Source organism: Amblyomma americanum, chromosome 6, assembly GCF_052857255.1.
Source record: "Amblyomma americanum isolate KBUSLIRL-KWMA chromosome 6, ASM5285725v1, whole genome shotgun sequence".
NCBI classification, from domain to species: domain Eukaryota; kingdom Metazoa; phylum Arthropoda; class Arachnida; order Ixodida; family Ixodidae; genus Amblyomma; species Amblyomma americanum.
In genome coordinates, this window is record NC_135502.1 from 9,102,503 (window position 1) to 9,129,261 (window position 26,759).

At 46.3% G+C, this 26,759-nt stretch overlaps 2 protein-coding genes across 4 annotated transcripts in view; one reads left to right on the plus strand and one right to left on the minus strand.

Annotated features, from left to right (window-relative positions):
• LOC144136261 (acetylcholinesterase-like) overlaps positions 1-26,759 on the plus strand; it is a 196,481-nt gene that overhangs the window by 133,852 nt on the left and 35,870 nt on the right. The gene's annotated exons all lie outside the window — the stretch shown is intronic.
• On the minus strand, positions 5,182-24,858 carry LOC144094542 (uncharacterized). Its single transcript, XM_077628460.1, has 7 exons — positions 24,749-24,858; positions 22,826-23,013; positions 21,218-21,424; positions 20,786-20,904; positions 9,687-9,801; positions 8,104-8,403; positions 5,182-5,505 (listed from the first exon to the last, which is right to left on the minus strand). Exons 2-7 carry the CDS (start codon positions 22,970-22,972, stop codon positions 5,362-5,364), a joined length of 1,032 nt encoding a protein of 343 aa, XP_077484586.1. The 5' UTR covers positions 22,973-23,013; positions 24,749-24,858; the 3' UTR covers positions 5,182-5,361.

Here is a 26,759-nt window from a genome sequence, read left to right on the forward strand (position 1 = left end):
GTTATCTTCCAAAGGCCATTGACGCCCGAATATCTATTTTTTGAGCAACTCCAGTTGTCGCCTCTAGCTTATGACCTGACTGTAATCAGGGCAAGCTTTACGACTTATTTCACTTGAAACATGGACAATTTGGTGCATACTATGAGTACACGAATGATACTTTTCCAAATCTAATCGAATAAGAATAGTGCAGCTTTGCTACCGAACCGAGTACGAGTGAAGTGTTGCTGAAAAGCATATTGAACAGGCATAGAAGCGAATTAAATACGAATTGCATATTTTACAAGCATTCACTACCTGTGCGAATGCTGGTACTAACATCATAAGCGTGGGAAGCAGCGAAACGCGGGCGCTGGCGATGCGGCACAGTACCATAACTTACGGAGCTATGCAAACAGAACAGAAGATGCAACATTGATTTCCATTCGGAGACAAGCAACACGAGGGCCAGTATGAACTCTGGCCGCCATGTTGCACGTAGAGCAAAATAACTTTTCAGCCTGATAGAGAGGACGTTCAGCGGGAACTACGGTGGTGCGTGAACGATATTCCCATTGGCCGGTGACGACGTAACGATTAAAACCTAGCGCGGGTTAACACGCCACAACGGTTTCAACGTACAGCATGGATGACGTCACTGCACAATTGCTGATTGTTCTACAAGGTCGTGATGCCATTCATTTACCATTACGTAATTCCTCGGAAGAAAGACAAGCAATTGCGTTAAAAAGAAAAATTGTTGAGCCGGGACTTGAACCCGCGCCCCCTGGATAGAGAGCGAGGTGCGCTGATCCTCGACCACAAATAAGTTTGTCTTTATTGCCTGTTTTGACAGTTTACAACAGATCACAAACAAATTTGAGAGTGCAGAGCAGAACATACCAAAAGCGGACATGTGTTTCACTCACGTGAGAAAATCAAAACTGTTTCAAGGAACACAGTTCTCCCATCAAATCGATAACTTCGCCTCCAAAATCCAGCTCCTTGTACACTTCACGCAGCTTATATACGTTTTCTAGTCGATTGCTCCTCGACCACAAAGAAGCTTGGGTTGGGGACGATGAAAGAAGGCCTTGCAATGTGTGAGCGCCTCATACCGTGCAACAGCGCGGGAAACATCTAGTTAGTTAAATTGACCAACTAGGGTCACCAACTCTTGTCCAATTTAGCAAAGCCTATGCGTACGAGCAACCGAAATCCGCTTGACTGTTATAGCGGCGCCTGCATGCAGCGGGCGCCGGAGCTAAAGCGTCTGAGTACCCTCCGCTCCAATAGATGGCGCCTGACACGGCCGCATGCTTGACGAGCTGAAATACGGTGCCAGTAGCCAGCTGGCGGGTAATGGGTCCGCCGTAAACGCGGTTACGACGAAAAACGTATTGCTTATTATTTCGCACAAGTAACCAACCTCGAACCTGTGCTTACAAATGGCACGCGGTTCCGCTCATCTGCCCTAAATCTGCATCGCACCTATTCAAGGGATCTTAATTCGTACTAACTGAGCTGCTAATGCAAAAAATGCAGTTCTCACAGAATATTGAATAGGCTTCTTGGTTTAGCATATCAACCGTTTTAACTCGTTTGTAATTCCTTGTAATTCTATCCGCCCACATAGTTAAACATGTGGTTCCAATTTATTTTTGTGGCTGGTCGCGTGGCAAGGAAGAGTATTGAGACGGTCAAGTGTTTTGAGTGTTGCGAGCAGGACCTGTGAGACTAGGGTGGAACCCCTCCACCCGAAGCACTGATGAGGCTCATTGAAATCGGCCAGCTGAGCTCAATGCCATGCTGTGGATATAATATTTACTAATTAACTGATATAGGGTAAAGGAATTTATAACCGACATTCACACTGGTTTCTTCCTCCTCAAGGTGACAAAGATGAACCTCTCAGGCTGTTCAGAGCTCATACAGAGCAGCATTTCCAAGTAGAACTACACATTATTATTATATACGTTATATGTTTTTTTGCGCCGTCCCAGAATTCGAAACCGAACATGGGCGAGAGCCCATGGAGACCGTGTGTGTTCCTCCTATGTCTATTCAAGTGCGCTCCAAGTGTTTTCATGAACGACTAGCACTGAACATAATATGCAGTAAACGTCCTATTGAGCACCTGGTTTTGTCTGTTCAGGACTTTCCACTGAGCGTCGCGAGCTCAGGGATCGCGCGCGAGTCGCGATATTTCTACCAACACCCCGGCGCTTTGGAGGGATAGAATTCTGGACTTTCAGTTATCATCGCGGCTGACCTGCGCGCTCATACAGACGTTAAATATGCCAAGTGAATTCAAATGCTGCGTTTCAAAAATGCAACGGAGCCGGAATCGCTCTGCGCGCAGCGAACTCGCTCCAGCGGTTATCGCATCACGAAAAGCAGAGCCACCTAAGCCAGGCATGAATTGGAGAAATACCTCGGCACCATGTCAGTGGCTCACTTACTCTCACACACACGTACACTCACTCACATACACTCACTCACACTCACATTCACGTCCCTTACACTAACTTTGAAGCGGTGCTCGCCTCTCGATGACATCACGCACAAGGGCATCGCCTAAGTCATTTGTAGTTGCCGCCACCGCATATCACGTAGTTAATTAAAGCGACGCTTTCTCCATTCGCCGACGCTGTGGTGTATGGTGGAACCGCGTCGTGTCGCCACTTGTCCATCTAGACACTTCAGCGCATGTTGCGCTTCACCGCAATATCAGCCTGCACTGAGGTGCAGGCGTCTCAGGTCACACAAGTGGTCAAATATTTCAGTTTCGGATTTTAATGGAACGAAAAAACAATACAATACAGTTTATTCGCCCGTTTTGCATACGCTTAAGTCTGCTCGTCAGCCTGTGCACATAGCGCGTGTTGGCTGACCGGGCAGTTGCTGGATTCATCACTTACAAATCCACAACGTTTACGGAATGCATTTATCGAACAGCAGGATCCCGTCCTGGCGGACAAAAAAAAAACAATCAAATAAAAAGCAAAAGGCCAGTAATATTTGGCAAGCACCGAAACGTTCGCCAGACACATGAGGTATAAGAATAATAAAGCTGCGGTTCAGACATGCAAAGCCACTCGTGTTATTCCTGCATTGCTGCTAAGCGTCACTAATGTATTTAAACACTTCTCTTGTTTCATTACTTCATTGCTCGTCACTAAGATCGTTAAATACGGCAGGGACAATAGTTTATAGTGGACGCAGTCAGGCTAATGATAACTTTTTTGAGTACAGGTACTCCAATAGCTTGCGAAATAGCGCCGCGTAACCACTGAAAACAGAAACATCTCGCGTGCATTGAGTATGCCGAGTTTGGGGCACTTTTCTTTTGTAGAAGCCGTGTGTAAGTCTGTGCCACAAGCGATACTATTTACTATTCTTTTGATGACCGTATTAATAGTTTGAATTCTGTATTCTGAGCATGTGGCATTTTATATGAAGTTATTCCATAGAACGGGGCAGACTCGACTGATGCTTTATATATTGTAATTCTTAAACAAATAGGACATTCCCAAGGAGATAATAAATCAAAGCCACCTTCATTCGTAACCTTTTTGCGCAAATGCTTACATGGCTATTTCAGGCTAAATGCTGTTCAACAAAAACGCTTAAATGTTTAAGCACTGATACAGGCGCAGGAGCACACATTTACAAGTTCGCAGAAACAACGCATGATATCATTACTATAAATGGTGGCGGGAGGCGTGAAAAATGCACACAGGACCCATTATCTATATTCATGCGTAATGTCACTGGCAACACGCAGGCTGTGGCTGTACCGAGGCCTCAACTATAAGAGGAGAATGAATCGTTATGCATGGCACAAAGTATGATTAGAGAGGAGAACGCAAGCATTACTTTTAATGTGTTAAAGATCCCGGCCACGGGGATTAATATCGAGTACAGTCCCACCGCCTTCCCTCTTGCCGGAAACTAAATACCGTGTGTATGGGCTCTGCTTTGTCCTTTGTTTTTCTTACACGCTGGGTGTTATAAATTCAAACGTATCTTGGTAGCTAACACTTATTATTACTAGAGAAGTTGCTGCTGCAACTGGCACTTGGTATCGTGGTGCAATGTACCTAAAATTCCTTTTTTTGTTTTTCATGTGATAATCATTTATCTGAGTTTCCTGCTCCCCTACATTTCCTTCTGATTCAGTCTGGCCCGTCAGTGTAGCTACATTATTTGCAAATCAATTACTCTTTTACAGATATGCGCTGCAATGCGTGGCCCATCCGCCGGCCTATGTACTGCCCTTGCACCGTATTCAGTGTGGCGGCAGCTACGGAAATAAAGTCTTAAGGAAAAGGCTGCTGAAAGTGTAGAACTTCGGACCTTGTGCGCGTTGAGAGAAATGGGAGCAAGAAACGCAAGAGGACCAGGTAAAGCGGGTGTAACTAGGAACATTAAGCGTTATTTATAGAAAGACACGCCTTAATAACAAAACGCAGAGCGCGTGTGCGCACGGGAGCGCGCTTTAACAGGAGTCTGAAGATATGCTCAAACTTAGAAACGAAACATCAAAACAACTAATAAAATTAATGGCGACAGTGCATCGCTCATACCGTAATCCCAGAACGAGTACCCGATGCCGACATCGGGCAGTGAGAGACATCATATACTCCGCAGAAATGCATGTGCAATCGGCAGCAACAAGAGCCTACAGGACGACGCGGGTGTTCTGCAATATATATATATATATATATATATATATATATATATATATATATATATATATATATATATATATATATATATATATATATATATATATATATATATATATATATATATATATATATATATATATATATATATATATATATATGCAGAACAGAATTATTTACGAGGTTTCGGCCGGGACCCGGCCAAAACGTCGTAAATAAATCTGTTTCCGTTCTTGTGCCCCTTTTCTGCATTACATATTTCTGGAAGACTTTCGTGAAGTGTGTATATATATATATATATATATATATATATATATATATATATATATACACACTTCACGAAAGTCTTCCAGAAATATGTAATGCAGAAAAGGGGCACAAGAACGGAAACAGATTTATATATATATATATATATATAAATTTGAAGAATTGTTTCCCTAGAATACACGTCCCGTAAAATTTTGCTGCTGTTAGTACATGTATTCCTTTAAAAGAACAGAAAGCCCGTCGTTTGTCATTGCGCAGGCACAGTTAATGCAAGAAAGCAACCAACGCTCTCAATGGCCTCTTGTGAGTTGCTATTACGCTGTCGCTTATGTGTCAGATCCAGCGATCAACGGTAGGGAGCATCGCGAAGTCCTGTGGCAGTCTTGCGACGGTGACAGAGTGATGATGGGGCCAGTGTTCGGCGTCAGTATCTGCGGCTGCGGGCTGGACCTTGGGCAGCTTCGAGGCGGTCGTAGCTCATCTGATTGGACGAACAGCTGGCTGCGCCGTCACGCTGGATCTCGAACAGTGCCCACCCGTCGGAGACGTCGTTGATGTATATTTCGTACTGCAACAAATTTCAGCGTGAGAAGATATGGAATAGCTTAGTTCCTCGTAGGTTTATAAAAATTTTTTTAGTTTGTGAAGCACACGCCAGCTCTGGCCGAAAATATGCGTCAAGTGTGCTCACGTAATTTCTCACTCCGTTTAAGAATTTTCGTTTTTTCTCCTTTGTGGTGAAATTCTAGGAAGCTTCCCGAAGCGGTGAATGGTGGAACGAAGCTTGTCTGCAAAACCTTTCTAGTGTTCTTACTTTGCAAGCTACCCGCCGCAAAAAAAAAAAAAAAAAAATTTCTCACTCCGCCTGGGAAGAAGTAATAGTATAATTAGCCTGAGCTCAATCATGTACCGAAGTTGACGTCATTCTAGGCGGATCCTGCAGAAGGATGAAGGGAGGAACGACGACGCAAACCCCCCCTCCTCTTCCTTCTAAAATTTGTTTCTATCTCAGTGTGCGATAAGTAATAACTTTCGACGTGCCACGCGCGCTAATTGCTTAGTGGCAGGGTTCGAATACTGCGCTGTTACAATATGTTCTATTTAGGGGGTACCTGCCGTGGTGGCTCAGTGACTCTATCGTTCAGCAGTTGATTCCAAGGGCGCGTGATCGAATCCCAGCCGCGGCGCCCGCATTTTTATAGGAGAGAAACGCAAGAACGCCCGTGTACTTTGCGATGTCAGGGCACTTTAAAGAACCCCTGGTGGTCCAAATTAATTCGGATCCTCCGCTATGGCGTCCTCCATCGCCCGTGTGTCGCTTCGGCATGTTTAACTCCAAAATTTACAATTTTAGAGTTATTTAAATGTTCGCAGCTCCTTAGAAGCATATATGGATGGAGAAGCGCACTGAAAAATTTATGAAGTGTTATTAAACGAAATTACTCTCTAGACGTGCTAATAGGTCAAACTGTTGGCAGCCCAAACTTCCAGGCACCTAATCAGAGACACTCTTTCTCTTGGAATAACATTTCCAGAATTGCTGTCCTTCGAAGAAATACTTCTAAGTAACTTCTAAGTAACATCAGTACTTTACAAAGATGACTGTTGCCTGACTCTCCGGATAACGCGAGCGGTAATTTTTAATTTAATTGCTCTAAATACAAGATGGTTAATGTAATATGTTAAGCACCATTCAATGCTGAGTTTTGAATCTATGATTTGAAATGACGTGATTCCTTGTTACCACTTACTAGAGTTGTAGCGTAACGGTCTGCCTTCTGCCTGTATGAGCACGTGCCGGCAAGAAGAGCTCCTCGAGTGCCTCTGTTCCACAATAATCGAACAAGTATTCACACGAAAGCAATGGTGTTTCTTGTACCGAAAGCTGAGCAAGTTGGTTACTGTTATCCATGGTAAAACAGCGCGAAACAGTGTTTCTTGTCGCTAAGCCGCGGTTATATGGCAATCTGGGCGCCGATTTAGACCACATAGGCGAAAATATTGCGGCGCTGAAAAACATAATATAAGGGCTGCGTTCTTTTTCCATTCGTCATGTCCTGTTTTTCTGGACATTAGCGACTGGCGTCATCTCTTGGCCGCCGGAAAAAACACCTTTTATATCAATGGGAATATTTTAAACTTGTAATTTTGAGAAAAGTAATGTTGTGAGAAGTTCTACACGAACATGCTGGTTATCGTGTCGGACTCTTCCTCATCGATGCGAAATCTTACCTACAAAATGCTTCCTTCGTCCACGCCAACTATATCCGACAGCCATTGAAAATCAATGCCATGTAACAAACCTTCGAAATTCCAGCGCTGATTTTAAGTGTTGAGTGCCACGCGGCACGTGGCGGCAGCCGCGCAAACTAAAAGCGTTCTTGTCGATTTTCTGAGCTCGATGCAGCCATTTGTAATGACCACGAACGAAATTAAAAGCATCGTTGCCATCGTCGTGACTGTTCAAATTTACCGCTGTTTAGCATCGCGATTAGGCAAAAGTTGTGCCCTTTTCCTCGCGCATCAAACTCTGCATAAGTGGTAGTCAGATAACGTTAGCATATCGTCTGAGTATGCATCCTCTGCAACACTGCTCAAGAATTCGCTACTCACAACAATCTCTCCCGGGAAGGCTAGCCGCCGTTCCCAGTTTTTTCCGCTGAAGAACTCATATTCGGTTCGGTTTGGTTTGGTTTGGTTTGGTTTGGTTTAGGGGGCTTAACATTCCAAAGCGACTCAGGCTATGAGAGACGCCGTAGTGAAGGGCTTCAGAAATTTCGACCGCCTGGGGTTCTGTTACGTGCACTGACATCGCACAGTACACAGGCCTCTAGCATGTCGCCTCCATCGAAATTTGACCGCAGCGGCCGGGATCGAACCCGCGTCTTTCAGGCTAGCAGCCGAGCGCCATAACCACTCAGCCACCGCTGCGACCTGTACTCATATTCAACGCCCTGTTTGTACTGCAGTCACCCTCAGCAACAAGGGACGTAGACATGCGTAAGAGCAGTGTCGCCGAATCTTAAGCGATTAGTTCCATTTCATTTTAATAAGAGTGCGCTATCTTCCTGTCTCAAGGCACACTTCGTTTCATGTTCTCCTTGTACGGCACCCAGCACACGTTACCAGCCTGTTGGAGCTAAAACCTCTCAGAGCGCGGACTCACCTTGTCATATATGCTCTGGACTGTCTCGTACGTTACGTAGTATTCGCGGTTATTAGCTCGGAAGAGCAGGTATTGGTACTTGTCGGTCGTCTCGTAGCTACGATAGCCGGCTTGCAGTGTGTTGTTGCATACTAGGTCGATGTCCACCATAAAGGACAGCTCGCACGGCTTGTTCACCCCTACGGGCACAGGGGAGCGCACCGCCCCCATGTATACCATGGCACCCAGCGTTGACGAGAACATCAGTCGAAACCGGTCGCCTTGCGCCCGCAGGGCTGACACAGCTGCCTCGGCGATGTTCTGCATGTGTACCACGAGCAGGTCAACAACACACTTCAAAAGCAACAGTTCAGGCAGACGAAAATACAAATGCGAGCGTAGTTCTAAAAACCTTTCTGAAATGTATGAAAACTGCATAATGTTTCTATTCTGCAGCATTCGGAAATAAAAGTGAAGTGAATCACCACGAGGTTGGCGATGAGTGGGCAGGTTTTATTGAAATATTATTTGGTTTTATAGCCCCCTGGCTAGGGGCGTCGCCAATACCTCAGGCGATAACGCAGCTTATCCGGTGAGCCCGGAGTAGATAAGCACGACACCTGTCGGCAGCGCATGCGGCTTCACAACAAAAAGAAGACTCAAAGTGCGTGGACTTGTTAAAAAAAATCCTGAAGCAACTTCGCTCTCTCACTCGATCTTTACAGGATTTCCCATATAATTCGCTCAAAGGTTCAAGCAAACCTGCTTAGGATTCTAGATGAGGTTAGCCTCCGCGCCCATCTATAGCATATCCACAGCCCAATCTTTTGTGCACGGCAATCCTCTAAGTAGGTATAAAAGCAAATACGTGTGTGTGTGTGTGAAACTGCGAGGTAGACGGTGACCTAGCGCTGGTAGCTAAAGGAATTTTTTGATTCGCATGCTAATGCATAATGAATCACTAAAATATTTCTTAGCTTTTTAACTCCTGTAGGTGTACAAAACGTTAAGTCAAATCGCTGCAGCCATAAATGTCGCCATTTTCGCCGGCGCAGATTTATTCCGGAAGTGTTTTCTTTCCTCGCCCTCAACGCCACACACCAAACATGAGATGTCCGACAGAATCGCGTGGCTGGTGCTTCCAGGGTACGTCAGCGCTTCCCTGCTTTGAGGACATTAAGGTGTGTAGGAATTCAGCGCTCTGCTTGCTCTTACAACAAACTGCGCGGAGGCAACTTTTGGGAAGAGCACTGCATTAATTTTTCTATGTGGGCCTTATGATAGTAGGGAGATATAGTAGGGCCATAATAACAGATTACGGCGCGGCGCCGTCAACGCTTTAAAAAACTAACTATTCAAGTCCCTATGTCAAGCCTTAATTAACAGTAGAGGAAAAAAGTGTGGCATTACTTTTTATTTTTCACTTTCTGCTACAACGACGACGTTCGTTAAGTACGTATCCCGCTCTGTTATCGGCCGCTGCGCTGATTCATTTCCATGCGGTGAAGGAACAGGTGACTGAAAGTACGGCTACAAAATGCTACATGTTTGCGTCAACACACAGCTGGCACAGGCCTACAACATTCACATGAAATGTCACTTACGAAGCTGGGGAGGTCATGGGTGGAATTCCTCACGCATATAGGGCGAGCGATGCAATTCGTTTTCGAAGTGTAGAGCTCGGATATATGCGTCTGCAGGATGACTGTGGTCAGGTTGCTGCAAACGAAATATCAACGAAGGATAAGGAGCACTTCCTTTTGCAGGCAATCAGACTATCTCGGAGTCCTCCCTTAGTTAAAACTGCTAAGAACAACAAAGCTAACCGAAAACACAAAGATTGTACCACAAAACACTGGCGGGAATGACATGCAATCCAGCTTTGAAGCTGTACATGGTTTTCTTTTTTGAGTGTGCCGTGCTCGTGGACTGCTTGGTTCAGATTAGCGCCACTGGTTGTTTCGCGGAGATGAAGGTCTGACTATAAATTTCGCCTTTAGTAACACGTTGCCTGCATTTGAACTCGATCACTAACTGCGTGCAAAATCTCGAAAACTATGTAGCCAGGGCATGGCATACAACAGCAGAATCGGCAAAGCCCATGTGCACGTGAGCAGGCCAAGCACATTTAGCGCCATTTTCACATAGCAGTCGCGTTGGTGTGTAGCGAACAGTTTATGCATAAGTAAAGTTTCGCTCCTTAGGGCCCTGATTACGTGCTTTACCGAAGACGAGCCAAGAGAAAGATCATTCCGGGCAGCAGAGGCTATAGAGGTTATAGCGCGTACAGAAGACACGTCCCTATTATTGGAGCAGTTAGGGCAGCTGCCCGCATTGAAACCCTCACGTCAAAAAGGCCTCAAGTTCGTGTGCTAATGCTGGTTGAGCAAGAAAATTTTATATCGTGCTGCCTCCTCAAAGATGCAGGCCCGGAGCTTTCGGCAGCTTGTTTGTGAAATGCAGCCGCTGCGGCCAGCTGGCTTCACACCTTACTAAATGACAATGTGGATTCATAATCATTTCATGAACTGATTTAAATCGCAGCACACAGACACCGAGAGTAGATCGTAAATATGTGGCATGCTGTTGCTTATTTAAGGCAAACTATAAAACGTCAGCGGCACTTAACGTCAAACCATGGTTCGAACATTCTGTCCTTTTTGTCTTTAATACCGGACTCGCTGCCCTGCGGCAACGATGCGTAGAGGTGCCTTCTCATTTGTCTGCAGGCATCAAGCATCTCCTTCCCGGCTTTCGGGCGGCGCTGCTTAGCCAGAAAGTAAACATTCCAAGTTTCCAACATTCCAAGAGAGCAGCTGAGGAGAAAACTTTCAGAAATTTCGAAAAATTACGCTCCTCCCACCACCAGCCTACTCTTCGGGGCCTGTGTTTTAAGACGACGCAAGCTACAGCGCTTTGCGCCGCCCAGAGCCCGGGTGATTATTATACGTTGCGCTTAATAGACCCGGGGCCTGCCCCAGTCTAATTAATGCTGCCTTGAAATATTTTGGGCCAGGAGACGTGTTAAATCATATTTTTCTTAATCGAGGTAGGACAATAACATGGGCTTGTTTCTTAATACTCTTAAAACCATAACACTAATGAGCCTTTGGGACGCACATCGGGAAGCTATTCGAAATAATGTCGACCTTAGAAAACGCCACGGAATAACTTAAGCTTTAGGAACTGCTTTCGCCACCTCTCTTTCTATATTCAGAGGCGCGCAAGTATAGCTTTGTGTCACTTATTAGGCTGCGTCACGTTCTTTAAGATCGTAAAGTTCCCGGTTCAATAAGAGAGCTCGTTGGTGGTCTCAATTCATGGGAAAATTTTTTCAGCAGACTGCAGCCAAAAGGGCACAGAGTTTTTTTATTATTATTTTACTGCGTTAACAGCATAGCCCTTCTTCGGCGAAAATGCCGCTGATGTTTGTCTGTGTCCGAAGCCTGCATCAAACTCTACCCTACAAAATAGTCATCCGCAACCCGCCCGCCTACCGCTTATACTTCCAGAAGGCCTCTACCCATTACCCATCTCCACCCTTTAAAAAAACATTCATCTATCTCCCCCTTGCATCCACCTGAAGCCCATACAGCAGCGGAACGAAAAATCGACGGCTAAATCAAATGAAAAATGCAATAGGAAGGCGATCATTGTAAAAGTAGAAATGCAAAGCCAATACTGCTAATGCTAATTTGCCACACTACTTCGCATGATCACCCGTCATTTTTCTTTTTTTAAGGCGCTAGCCATAAAAGGGCCTGTGCAAGCGGGAATGGCGAGCGCCGCCAGTCAGCAGCCAGTGGCAGGTGGCGGCCGGCCCACCGGGCAAGGAACGAACTTCGACTGGTTGCTTTGATTCTCTGCTTTAGAGCGCGGAGATCGGGGCGAGCACTGAATCGAGTCGCAGGAGGCGCCGTCAAGCCGAATATAAGAGGCGCTTTGAGACGGAAACGAAACATGAAATCTTTTCTCTTGTCATCGACTGGTAGAAACGTCCGGTGCGTTTTATTTATTCCGCATCAAACGTTTCCGTCGAAGCACATCTGTATTCCATCATTACAGCGCTCGCTGATAGAGCTGCTCGCCCGGCTCCGCAACAGGACTCGTCATCGCGATCAGTTAACGAGTTGACCCTGCCACTGTAAGCCATAAAAACACTTTACTTTCGGTTCGGGCATGAGTATTTTTTGCACTGTGCGCATCAACGAGCACCTCTACTCACAACGGAGCCGTAAAGATGTTTCGTGCAAAGAGACTGCAGAAGGTCGCTTGGCGCTAGGCCTTTTCTACACTTGCAAGCGCCGCTGGTGCAGTGATCTATGCTGCCACGCACAGCGAAGAACCCTTCCGAGACTTCGGAACATAATGATGAACTTCGTTGGCGTGAAGCTTGGACAGGACTCAAGTGCAAGAGCATCAAAACCTTACCACAAAGCCACTACGCCGCCCGCCGCCGACTACTGCGTACGGCCCCCTCGCATAACGCCGCCGTGCGGGCTCGCGCTAGGATTGGTGAGTACCCATGGATGGATGGATAGATACGGCTGAACCCTTTAAATAGGGCGGTGGCTCAAGCCACCTAGCCATGGCTTGTGCAATTTTACTCTTGTCTTGATTTTAGCCACCAATCAGATAACCTTCGCTTGGTTACTTCTACCCGCTTAAAATCTACTTTCCCTTCACTGTCCTTAAACCCCAATGCCTTGGATAAATCAGCTCGCTGCTTTCGACTGTAGGGTGAAGCCCTTTACAGAAAAGTATCAAGTGTTCAGCCGTTTCCTCCTCCTCTCCGCACGCAACGCACAACGTGTCTATCTCGTGGCACCTGACTCTATATGTCTTAGTCCGCAAAACTCCCGTCCTGACCTCAAACAACAAAGAGCTTCCCCTACAATTATCATAGATATTTTCTTTGGCTATTTCCTGCTTAAAAATCCTGTATGTTCCCAGTGCTGATTTCGTCAGCATCCCTGTTTTCGACAGAGCTCTCTCTGTTTCTTTAACCTTTTTCTTAACCGATAATTGCTAATTTGCCCCCCTACTGCTGTCCAGATATTTGCGTGTCAATTTTCTAGTTCGCTTTCTCCATTTCGTATCAACATTCCTCATATACAGGTATATGAAAACTTTCCTAGCCCACTGATTTCCCCCATTTTTCTCAATCGCTCCTCAAATGCTATCTTACTGCTAGCTTCTCTGCTCTCGAACGACGCCCATCCCATATCACCCTGTACCCCCTGATTTGGTGTATTGCCATGTGCTCCCAAAGCTAGCCTCCTTACGCCACGTTGTTTAATTTCTAACCTTGCTTGAACATCTGCTCTCATGCACAGTACCGCATTACCGAAAGTCAGGCTAGGAACCATCACCCCTTTCCAGATCCCTCTTACCACTTCATTTCTATTGTAATTCCACAGTGCCCTATTTTTCATGACAGCTGCATTCCTACTAGCTTTATTCATTACATATTTTTCATGCTCTGTCAGATACTCAGCACCGTTATTTATCCACACCCCAAGATACTTGTACTCATCCACTACTTCTAGCGTGAACTCCTGTATTCTATGCTCGCCGCCCTCTTCATTAAATATCATGACTGCAGATTTTTCCTTACTATACTTGAAACCTAATCTATCTCCCTCTGTACCACATATGTTTATCAACTTCTGTAAAGCTTCCTTGTTGTCAGCCATTAGCACTATATCACCGGCGTATATTAGTCCCGGTAATGACTGTTTAATCAATCCTCCTTGCTTGAAAAAAGAAAGGTTGAAGCCTAGTCCGCTCCTCTCTAGCTTGGCTTCCAACCCTTTCAGATACAACATGAACAACAAAGGAGACAGAGGACATCCTTGCCTAAGCCCCCGCTGTATCTCTACAGATATATATATATATATATATATATATATATATATATATATATATATATATATATATATATATATATATATATATATATATATATATATATATATATATATATATATATATATATATATATATATATTAAAAGATTAATTACTCCCTCTTCCACATCCAATGTGCCCAGTACGTCCCACAAGTACTCTTGGATAACGTTGTCGTAGACTCCCCTAATATCCAGAAATGCTAGCTATATGGGCCTGTGTTCCTTTTCAGCAATCTCTATACACTGCGTCAATGAAAACAGATTATCCTCCAACCTCCTTTGTTTCCAGAACCCATTTTGTAGCTCCCCTAGCACCCCCTCGTTCTCCACCCAAGCCTGCAATCTGTCTTTTATAATCTGCATCACCACCCTGTAAACCACAGATGTCACTGTTATGGGACGGTAGTTACTTACGTCAGCTTTGTCCCCCTTTCCCTTATATATCATGTTCATTCTACTTAATCGCCATTCATCGGGGACTTTCCCATCCACTATAATTTTATTCACTACCTGTATTAATGTTTGCTTGGATTTTGGTCCTAGCTTCTTTATTAACGTAATCGGAATACCATCTGGTCCTGTTGACGTGCCACTAGGAACCTTCTTCTCTGCCCTTTCCCACTCGCTTTGTTCAAGTAAAGCTATTGCAGTAACCGGTCTATCCTCCTACGATAAATTATGTGCAACCTTTCTTTCTTTAAATTTTTCTGTCATCCCTGTTCCTATGTGTTTTATCGCTTCATCCCCTTCTAGTCGAATACCCTGATCTGTAACAATAAACCTTTGTCCTAGCCTAGTCTTATTACTCATTGCATTTAGATGCTTCCAGAATTTTTGAGCTGCTTTTCTATCCTTTTTATTTACATTTGACATCCATTGGGCACCTTTTCTTCTACTTTTCTCATTAATCAAATAGGATGCTTCTTTTCTACACTTTATGAAGGTATCACATTTTCTGTTTACTTCAACTTCTGGTTCCCCCCTCTTCTTAGAATATCTGCGTTCCCTGGACGCTTCCTGACGTTTCTCTATCGCCCTCTTGACCTCCTCATCCCACCATGTCTTGGGTTTGCGTCTTTTCCCTTTTAGCTTTACTCGCACCTTAGCTAGCTCTAGCTCTAGTAATCGAGTTAATTTGGTATAAGTCCATTCTGTTTCACTATCCTCAAAAATTATTTTCTCAATTTGTTTGGCTGCTGCTTCCAATTGCTTTTTTGAGTAAAAATTCCCCTCTGAATGTTCATCTCGCTTCAGTCCTACTTTGGTTTCTCTTCTGAAACTCAACTTGATACGCTTGTGGTCACTACCTAGACTTCTGGAACCATGTTCATCTTCTCATTACCCCTAATCTATTATACATCCTCTGTGGCATTAGGGCATAATCTATCGTCGAGTGCAGACTCCCTGCCTCCCATGTTATGAGCCCTTCACACTTCTCGGTACTGTTGCATAAAACTAAATCATGCCTGTCACACATGTCCTGCAGCATGTTTCCTGTCGAATCTGTGTACCCATCCAGGTCTTCTATATGTGCGTTCATGTCGCCTAATATATTTATCTCGCCCTGTCCTCCTAGCTCATCAATGTCGCTTGCAATACATTCTAACATTTTCCTGTTTTCCTCTTTGGCATTAGCTCCTGTCCACAGGTATACAAAGCCAAGGAGTGTTTGCTCCCCTGCCACTTTTACTTTTAGCCATAAATGTTCCTTGCATCCCAGTTTAACCCTTTTTAAATTCTTACTTTTATGAATGAATGCCTCAATTCCACCTCCTTTTCTGCTGCCTTCTGTTCTATTGCAATATTCCCATGCGTAGTCTGGGTTACAGGGTGGTTGCTCCATGTCTCTAAGATGCGTTTCCACTAAACCATATACCATTAATTCCTCCTGCCTTAACTGTTCTTCTATTTCATCCCATTTCAGTCTATTCCTGCCACCTTGCATGTTAATGAAACATATATCTGAATTAACTTTGCTTTGGAGTTTTTGTGTATTTCTGCTCCTATGGTTCCATCGTCCCTTTGATCTTGCTTCTTTCTTCTCTACACTGGTTCCCTCAGAGCTCTGGGTCCCCCCAAAAAACCTGTTGCCTGGCGACCTATCCTACTACCCACCCTCTTACCAGTGGCACCACCGTAGTGAATGCCATCCTGAGCAAAAGGGTGGGGCCTCGCCTCGTACACTTCCCTGTTAACTTCCATTACCCCGTATCTTAGTCGTCGGCTCATTAACCTAATTACACAGTTAGCCTCAACGATCATCCTTTCCGTTTCGCCAACCTGCCTCTGGACCTCTGGGATTCTGCATATGGGATTCTGCAAGATGCGTTTCCACTAAACCATATACCATTAATTCCTCCTGCCTTAACTGTTCTTCTATTTCATCCCATTTCAGTCTATTCCTGCCACCTTGCATATTAATGAAACATATATCTGAAGTAACTTGGCTTTGGAGTTTTTGTCTATTTCTTCTCCTATGGTTCCATCGTCCCTTTGATCTTGCTTCTTTCTTCTCTACACTGGTTCCCTCAGAGCTCTGGGTCCCCCCAAAAAACCTGTTGCCTGGCGACCTATCCTACTACCCACCCTCTTACCAGTGGCACCACCGTAGTGAATGCCATCCTGAGCAAAAGGGTGGGGCCTCGCCTCGTACACTTCCCTGTTAACTTCCATTACCCCGTATCTTAGTAGTCGGCTCATTAACCTAATTACACAGTTAGCTTCAACGATCATCCTTTCCGTTTCGCTAACCTGCCTCTGGACCTCTGGGATTCTGCATATGGGATTCTGCAAGATGCGTTTCCACTAAACCATAAACCATTAATTCCTCCTGCCTTAACTGTTCTTCTATTTCATCCCATTTCAGTCTATTCCTGCCACCTTGCATGTTAATGAAACATATATCTGAATTAACTTGGCTTTGGAGTTTTTGTCTATTTCTTCTCCTATGGTTCCATCGTCCCTTTGATCTTGCTTCTTTCTTCTCTACACTGGTTCCCTCAGAGCTCTGGGTCCCCCCAAAAAACCTGTTGCCTGGCGACCTATCCTACTACCCACCCTCTTACCAGTGGCACCACCGTAGTGAATGCCATCCTGAGCAAAAGGGTGGGGCCTCGCCTCGTACACTTCCCTGTTAACTTCCATTACCCCGTATCTTAGTCGTCGGCTCATTAACCTAATTACACAGTTAGCCTCAACGATCATCCTTTCCGTTTCGCTAACCTGCCTCTGGACCTCTGGGATTCTGCATATGGGATTCTGCAAGATGCGTTTCCACTAAACCATATACCATTAATTCCTCCTGCCTTAACTGTTCTTCTATTTCATCCCATTTCAGTCTATTCCTGCCACCTTGCATATTAATGAAACATATATCTGAATTAACTTGGCTTTGGAGTTTTTGTCTATTTCTTCTCCTATGGTTCCATCGTCCCTTTGATCTTGCTTCTTTCTTCTCTACACTGGTTCCCTCAGAGCTCTGGGTCCCCCCAAAAAACCTGTTGCCTGGCGACCTATCCTACTACCCACCCTCTTACCAGTGGCACCACCGTAGTGAATGCCATCCTGAGCAAAAGGGTGGGGCCTCGCCTCGTACACTTCCCTGTTAACTTCCATTACCCCGTATCTTAGTAGTCGGCTCATTAACCTAATTACACAGTTAGCTTCAACGATCATCCTTTCCGTTTCGCTAACCTGCCTCTGGACCTCTGGGATTCTGCATATGGGATTCTGCAAGATGCGTTTCCACTAAACCATATACCATTAATTCCTCCTGCCTTAACTGTTCTTCTATTTCATCCCATTTCAGTCTATTCCTGCCACCTTGCATGTTAATGAAACATATATCTGAATTAACTTGGCTTTGGAGTTTTTGTCTATTTCTTCTCCTATGGTTCCATCGTCCCTTTGATCTTGCTTCTTTCTTCTCTACACTGGTTCCCTCAGAGCTCTGGGTCCCCCCAAAAAACCTGTTGCCTGGCGACCTATCCTACTACCCACCCTCTTACCAGTGGCACCACCGTAGTGAATGCCATCCTGAGCAAAAGGGTGGGGCCTCGCCTCGTACACTTCCCTGTTAACTTCCATTACCCCGTATCTTAGTCGTCGGCTCATTAACCTAATTACACAGTTAGCCTCAACGATCATCCTTTCCGTTTCGCCAACCTGCCTCTGGACCTCTGGGATTCTGCATATGGGATTCTGCAAGATGCGTTTCCACTAAACCATATACCATTAATTCCTCCTGTCTTAACTGTTCTTCTATTTCATCCCATTTCAGTCTATTCCTGCCACCTTGCATGTTAATGAAACATATATCTGAATTAACTTGGCTTTGGAGTTTTTGTCTATTTCTTCTCCTATGGTTCCATCGTCCCTTTGATCTTGCTTCTTTCTTCTCTACACTGGTTCCCTCAGAGCTCTGGGTCCCCCCAAAAAACCTGTTGCCTGGCGACCTATCCTACTACCCACCCTTTTACCAGTGGCACCACCGTAGTGAATGCCATCCTGAGCAAAAGGGTGGGGCCTCGCCTCGTACACTTCCCTGTTAACTTCCATTACCCCGTATCTTAGTCGTCGGCTCATTAACCTAATTACACAGTTAGCCTCAACGATCATCCTTACCGTTTCGCTAACCTGCCTCTGGACCTCTGGGATTCTGCATATGGTCACATGCACACTCTCAGAGGCCACTCTAAGCCTACGCATCCCCAGTTCTAACTGCTTCTCGAGATTCTGGCTCCTCCCCTTCAGCACATCGTTGAGACCAGCATGGATAACGACAAGGTGTTCGCCATCCATGCTGCCCCCCACCACCTCCTGGGCTTTGGCCATTGCATCTACCATGCACTTCCCTGACTGGGCCTCCACATGCACCCGCCTGTCCGCCTTCACTGTCGTCAAACCGCCTCCCTCAACCCTCGCTACGTTCGCGTCACCGACTACCAGAATCCTCCTCCGCTCTAACCATTCTCTTCCTGACTGCGACTGTTGCCCTCCGAATCGCACTACCTGTCTCTCCCGCCGCCTTACGCTACAGTCGCGAGTTTTTACCTCTCTCTCTTCCCCACTCAAAGCCTGCTGCGCTACAGCACTGTAGGATCGACGAGCCTCATCCCCCACCTGACACTGCCCTGAACCGTGGTGTCCTGCCGGCCGCGACCTGAGCGCTTCTACCTGCTCTTCTAGCTGGGCCCGCTTTTCCCGCTCCTCCTTCAGCTCGCCCACAATCCGCTCCAACTGGTCGCCATTAGCCTCCTCCCTCTTAAGCGACTCGGCGACCTGAGATTCTAACTTAATCCTTTTCCCTCGCTCCACCTTCAGGTCCCCTTTGAGTTCCTTAATCGTAGCTGCCCATTTCCCTTTCAACATCTGAACGGCCTCCTCAAAACGCTTACATTTCTTGCACGCGAAGCTAGCCCCATCGGCCTCGGCTAAGCTCCTGAACTTGGTCTCATCTAAATAGCACCAACGGTCGCACTCCGGGCACTGCACTAACTCCCCGTCCCCGTCCACCTTGACTTCCCTAGCTTGCAGACCCATCGTCCGGCCGACTACGCAACGTAAAAGCCCGCCAAAATTCCTACACAAAAACCTTCGGCACTACGCAACGTAAAAGTCCGCCAGAATTCCTATACAAAACCTTCGGCACAACGCAACTTAAAAGCCCGCCAAAATTCCTACACCAAAAACCTTCAGCACTACCCGACGTAAAACTATAGGAAGCGCAAAATACCGGACGACGGACAGAGTAAGGGACACAAAAAACAGGTTCACGAGCGCTATAGTTTACTATAGCGCCCGCCAAAATTCCCTCCAAAATTCCTACACCAAAAACCATCAGCACTACGCGAGTAAAAGCCTGTCAAAATTCCTACACAAAAACTTTCGGCACACACACTTCCGCTAGCCTTCCTACCCTTAACTCGGTTTAAAACCACCGCCCGACAGCATGTACAAGCGCAAGCACCAAAAAGCACTTAACTTCGGACGTAGTCGCTGGAGCTCCGAAAAAAAGCGTCCTCCCCCGACGGCGTCACGAGCGAAAAGAAGGTGACCCACGTGAGCCAGAGCAACGCCCCCAACCGCCCTGAGAAGTAAGTCGGAGCGCCTCAAAACGCTCTGAGCGAGGCAAACGCTCGGAAATGGCCAGCCAAATGTAGTCAAAGCGTCCGATTTCGACCAGTCGAATGCTCTGTCTCCTCTCAGAGGGTTCCATAGCGACCGAAACCGATCAATAGAAGACGGCGTTAGTAGACTACCTTTACGAACTTAGTAATCTACCTCGGATGTAACCAACCTGAGTGTGCCACTTTGGATATAACGACCTTTCTTGTGTTAACCTCGGAGATAAGGAAACTTAGTATGTCACCTCAGTCATAACCAACTTCAGTGTATTAACCTCGGATACACCGAACCAAAATATGCCACTTCGGAATGAATTTTCCGGTGTTAACCCCGGATATCATGAAATTTTCGTGTTACCTCCGGCATAACGAACCTAAGTATGCCACCTCGGATATACTGGGCATTCGCGTCTGGACCTCCGATGTAACGAACTTTATGTGTTGACGTCCGATGTAACGAATCCACGTGTACCACTCCGGATATAATGAACGTTTGACTGCTAACGCGTTGAAGCGATCTACTGAGGATCGCCTAAGAGCTTACTTTTTTTTTTCAAATTGCCCAAAATTGAAAAATTCATCTTTCGTGTCCCCACCGAATTTAATTTTCCCGTAATTATCAGTGTTGCCCATAACACAAACAGAGTAAAAGGAACTGGCAACGTACGCGTTCATTGAGACTACTTCAGACACGAAATCCATGGCCGTCTTCTGATTGTAGAGCCAGACGCCGAGGAAGGTCATGGTTCTGAAGTCTGTCTGGCCCTGCAGTGCATCATCGAGTGCCTGCAGAGGGCACATCCCCAGATATTGGAGCATTCTTGCTTGAACTCACATGCAGCAGTAGAAAGCAGTTGCGTTATCAGAACTTCGTCTTAATCGCAACTGAAGTGCACGCGCTTCAGTTTGAGTTATTTGACATGCAGCAGCGGCGGGTGCGCGTGCGGGTATGCAGTCATAAGTCGCCCCTATCTTACCCCAGGCGCACGCGTCTTCGCGTAGTGAAGTTGGCTGGGCGACAAATCCTTCCTGCCTAACACTTTCAAGGTAAACGTTTTAGTACGGGCCTTGCATTGCTATATCCTCCAGGACCACTGACCTTGAATAGGGGCGCAAGGGTGTGAGTGCTGGGGCTGACATGGCGAGCGAAGTTCAGCAGGCCCATGGCCCTCACGCGCTTCATCCGCACTAGATCTTTCAGTTGGGCGCCCATGGCGGGGATCTGGGACACCGTGCTGCCGGCGGCTCCGGCTGCGCCGTCCCAGAAGCTCACGCCGGGGGCAAAGTTCGGCTGTGCTGCGATGGCCTGCGAGGCGTTGAGGGCGAGACAACGCGACGCGTAATTCTGCGGCACGGCGAGACAACTTACAAGATTCCGGCTCGCATTTTATGCCCATTTAAGCGCTAAAGGTAATCACAACTTAAGTTAGGCGCGGTTATAGTTAGCCAGACGGAAAGAGAAAATGCGCAGAAGGGTGCCAAAGCCGCGCAAGAATGTGCGTTTTTCGTGAACAATGTCAAGCTACGTTGTTCGAAAACGACCTCGGGAGACATCGAAAGCCTTATGAAGATTAGAGACTGCAGCTCTGCCTGCCGCCTTCAACATACAATTCGCTGGCGTATGACGTCATAGAGATAAACTTTGCGGAGGCCGCAGCCTTCAGTTTTTACCCTCTAGGCTGCACAATGTTCTGTGACAAAGCAATGCCTGCAGAGTGCTGACGGATCCCGGCTACCTGCTATCAACAGTCATAGACCAATATCTACGCTGAGTATAGAATACGAAGAGAGTCGACAAAAACGCAAGCCGACGCAGCGCTGCGGCCGTCTGCCTGTTTCTGTCCAGCCTTCTTGCGCATGAGAGCAGTTCTTTATTGCCTGGCTCTCACATGCTCGTTGATCATGGTGGCAGGCAGGATTCTGCCTAGCGCGTCAGCTGGCCGGACACATGAGTGTAATCAGCTTCCCTACTTCTTTGTCCTCGAAAGGAATCCTGTTTGATTTAAAGAACTCCTAATATCTCATTTTATCCCAAAAATTGTTGCGTCCTCTTCCTTTTCATGACAACTCTCTTTTTATCTGAGCCACAGCGGTAGCTCAGTGCTACGGCGCTCGGCTACTGAACAGAAAGACGCGAGTTCGATCCCGAGCGCGGTGGTCGCATTTCAATGGAGGCGAAATGCTAGACGCCCGTATACTGTGAGATGTCAGTGCGCGTTAGAGAACCCCAGGTGGTCAAAATTCCCGGAGCCCTTCACTACAGCGTCCCTCATAACATGAGTGTGTTTGGGACGTTAAACTGCCATAAACCAACCAAAACAAACCTTTTCATTTGAACTATAGCTCTCTGAGTGTTTTTCATTCATTGTTGCTTCAGTAGTGACATCCTAGTGCAGCGTAATTTTTTGTGCTACTCTCCTCCCCTTATCTAATGCTGCCAACAGGGGCCTTTAAGTGTCTAATGAATGATGATGACGACGACGACGATGATGATAATAACATTACAATGAACACGTCAACGGATTGAATAGGGCTAGCTCTAGCACCCAAAAATTCGAGCGTTATTTGTAACACGAAGTATAGGCAACAAGTTGAAAGTATGCACGCATGATGATATAAACCAGAGTGCATACCTCTCGAAATCTGAGGCAGACATGTTGTATACGCGTGAGGTTGCGGTAACTGAAGGCTACTATGAGGAGCCAACCTTTTCGAAGGCGTCCCAGGAGCTCTGCCCGTAGAGAGGCTGGAAATTGCCGTTGATCGCTACGAGGTCCGGGTAGACGGCGTAGTCGCACCAACCATTCACGATGGGCGTCTCGTTTACGAAGTTCTCGCCAAGCACGCAGAACATCAGGCCGCTTCGTTTTGTGGCCGTCGTCGGGGTGTGTGTTGCTGTAATAATGAGTGCAATAGTCAGTATGTGTAGTCAGCTTGCGCTCTTTACATAAAGGCTTTTGTTCTATAAAGTTGGCTGCTAATACCAAGCGTGCCTTCAGTTTTAGACACCTTCCCAACGCCGAGATTAATAGTTATTTAATAGCTGCTCCTATACTACTCAGTGACACCAGGGCCTTGCCATGTACATTGCGTGTGTAGTTACGCAAACTTTCTTTGAATCGGAAGAGTTTGTGGTGTTTGATTTACTACGTGGTCCCAATTTGCTTTCTGCGTGGAATAAAACGGTTCACTAGTTTTGAGCGAGCTAAATGCAAAATGCAGCCCCACTGAAATGCCAGTAAAAGTTTTTCCTTTAATCGGTGGGCTATCCTATAGTTCGGAAAAGGTTGCTAGAAGAGTCGGCATTCAGCATTCTTTTTGGGTCTCGTGAACTATGTCGGATAGCGACCAGAAGGTCGCTGCCCTGGATAGCTTGCGCAAAGATCAAGCCAATGAATGCTCTGAGTGCTTCCAATGTCATTTATTAAAATTGCACTAACGAGAGGAAAACACTGGTGGGACAAACAGGGACATGCTTCATTGAACGCGGCGATTCTGGAGACAGCTTGCGCTGCATTGACACTAATATAGCCGCCACTGCCTTTCAAGCGTGCCTCCACTTTCTAGATAAAGGTATAGGGACAACGCGATAAAAGAATGGGGCATTTTTAATTACTCAGTGCAAAAACAAGTGTGTTAACGCGTCTACATTTCCTATCCATGGAAATAAATTTTATCTAGGAACTGTCGCATCTAGAGCTCAGCAGAAGGGTGGTGGTTCGAGCTAGTGGGTAATTAACACCAGGTTCCATAGCGCGAAAAGCAGGGACAAGACAGACAAGCGCTAACTTCCACTGAACCCTTCATGTGGCTGGTCCTTCCTGCTCTTTATTTGTACCTTCATAACCCTCTAAGCGCCAGTAAAGCGTTCAGTAGAAGTTAGCACTTCTCTAATGTCTTGTCCCTGCTTTTTTGCGCTATGGAACCTTATCGAATTGAATATTACCTGCCACTAGCCTTTTATTTTTAGTTTTTATGTACACTTTACGAATGCTTGACCTGTCGTCTTATAAACGTTTTTGCCACTTTTACATGCAGTTCTTTTATCTTTTGCCGATATATAAAGCAACTGCGATTATTTTCTTTGCGTGCGTTTTTATCATCATAATTCACGCCTCATTCCTCATCGTATTTTATTATCCCTTGCCCCTAGTCTCTTCCAGTATGGGACCAGCCGTGATTCTACTCACTTCCTTGTGGCTGTTTTCAGAAAGGCCATTTCGATGTCCTTAATGTTGCATACACCCTTGTTCACTTGGCGGTATATCAGCTCGCCTGGCATGAAGTTACTTCATTACACTTGGGAGTGACGCTCGGAGTCTCGTTGTCTTTGTCGCCCCTCTAACTCCGTCATTCGGGCTCAGAAATATTTCTGCGATTTCAAAACGTCTTTACACAGCTGCACTCTGGTGCTGCGCACTGTTCTGGTCGACAAGTTTCGTCGTCAGTTTTCTGCGAAACCGTGCGGCTGGCTTCGCGTAAACGAGCCCTTCTCTCTTAATAGCTGACGTTTTACGAGCGGCCTGAACGCTCAGACCCATACGCGGCACATGGTTAAAGAAGCCGGACCTAATTCCCAGCCGAGTATTTCTGCGCATAGTTTCACTCGCAAGTGTACAAGCAGCGGCACCTGCTGCAGAGGTCTGGCTCCCGTTGCTGCCAGCACTTCCAGCGGTGGTGCCACGACTGCCGCCGCTACTGCCTGTGCCCCCAGGGCTGGCGCCACTGCTCGGGCCTTTAATTTCTGCAGGTACCAATAGGAGACACCATCATTCTTCGCACCAGCAACGAGATCGCTCTGATTTTCCTGCAACAGAGAGTACACTACCCACCAGGCGTCATTTCAAGAGCATAAACATGCATAATCACGTGTATAGTCGGCAGTTAGTCACCTGTAAGGTCTGCAAATATTTTAATGCCTATGCACCACTTTACGGTTCGTCGTTCTATCCGCTTTTCCCACAACCCAAACGAGAGAGCACAACGCCCAAACGAATTGACAGTGCATCTCCACGAGTGTGTATAAGACAACTGAGGCAGATACATCACCAAGCATTTCGTGAATACCGGCTCTACGATCTGCAAGGGTTTTTTGTAGCGATAGCTACATTACGCTAGCACTTCGTGCCTTCACTTCAGCTGCGTGGCTGCCCTTGAGCTCCGTGGCGGCGCCGGCGCCGTGGCTGGTCACGTGGTTGGTCACGTGGTGAATCCATGTCCAGGAACGAAGATGAAGAAGGAACGCCCAGCGAAACAGAGCGGCGAAAGATTGACTTTGCAATTCGGCTTAGCGAGTTCCACTCGGACAGATGTAGCTATTGCGTCACTCCACGTTTAACCAGAGCTAAACCATGGCCATTTTTTTTTCTTCGTTACGCGATGGCATTTTCGGGTGAAGGCCGGATGCTGCACGCTCACCCAAGGCCCAGCAACAAAGTGGATTGAGCAATAAAGGCTGAACAATCGGGAAAGCGGTAGACATAGGCAAGAGTTTTGGAGCATCCTATCAATAGCATCACGTGGGACTCTCACAGGCGTGTGGCGAGGTGTAACAGCACGACTGGCGAAGCAGGAGGAGAGCAGAAAGCTCGTCTGCAACGCCATTCACATCCTTTCGCATTTTTTTCAGCGCCTTTGTCTTAATGCAAGGCGCAGCCTGTGAAATGTACTCTGTAAAGTGTGGCAGCTTCAGTAAAACAAGTTGCCGGGATAGTTGGGTCACGCCATTCAAAGGTAAATTAACAATAGAAAAGATGGATAGATACGAAGATACCCAGACCCGTATCTGTCTGTCCTGTCGTCTCTCTTAGTGGCTGTCTCTCATTTGCTTTGTTTCCCCTTTCAGTGCAGAAGCCAGCTTAGCCCTCGCGTCTCAGTTTAGCTGCCTCTGTAAGCACGGCTCAAAGACAGTTATAAGCTGCAACATTGAAAAGTGAACAAGCGCGGCAATTAGGCCGACATCTTGTTCTTTCTTTTAGTGTGAAAGATGGCCTTAGCGCCTGCACTGCACCTATCAAACGACTAGAATTCTTCATATCATCAGTTTCTTTAACAAAAAAAAAAGGCCCAAATATTGATAGCCGGCAAGGGAGGAAAAATGGGTGGTTCGCATTAAGTGTTCGGCGACGTACCTGTAACGTGGCACATGGTCTGCGCTGCTTTAAAATTCTAGCAACGCCTCACCTTCAGTAGTTTTCCTTAAGCGTCGGTTCACTAAACAAGTGTGGCAGTACCCTGGCGACTGCTTTCATGCATAACTCTGCCTTCTGCTGTCCGAAAATTGTAAGTATGAGTAAGCAATGCGTCGTACACTGTACTACGACTGCATCGCAGTCATAGTGCACGGACCAGGCGTCAAGTGACTCTGTGGGGCTTAAAACCCTCGCACGCTGACTGCTTCATTCCGGATCTACCGACCACATAAACCAGCATCACTGAGTCACGTGACGAGCACTTTGTTGTCTGAAGAGCCATTCCGGCCGCAGCGGTCGAATTTCGATAGAGGCAAAGTTCTAGAGGTCCATGTAGGCCGCAGGAAGTGCAGGATTTGCTTCATAAACTACTTTATAAGCGGATCACCATTCCCTCCGGTTGTTTCTCGGAAGTAAAAAAATGTAACACAAACGCACACATAAAGCCCT

What these genes read in the sequence shown, in the direction of transcription:
- LOC144094542 (XM_077628460.1), bottom strand. Translation starts at nt 22,972, where the DNA reads ATGTTCTGCGTGCTTGGCGAGAACTTCGTAAACGAGACGCCCATCGTG. An exon ending in CCTGGGACGCCTTCGAAAAG is followed by an intron (nt 21,425 to 22,825) that starts GTTGGCTCCTCA and finishes AACGCCTCGCAG; the next exon opens with GCCATCGCAGCACAGCCGAA. An exon ending in TCCAGAGCATATATGACAAG is followed by an intron (nt 5,506 to 8,103) that starts GTGAGTCCGCGC and finishes AATTTGTTGCAG; the next exon opens with TACGAAATATACATCAACGA.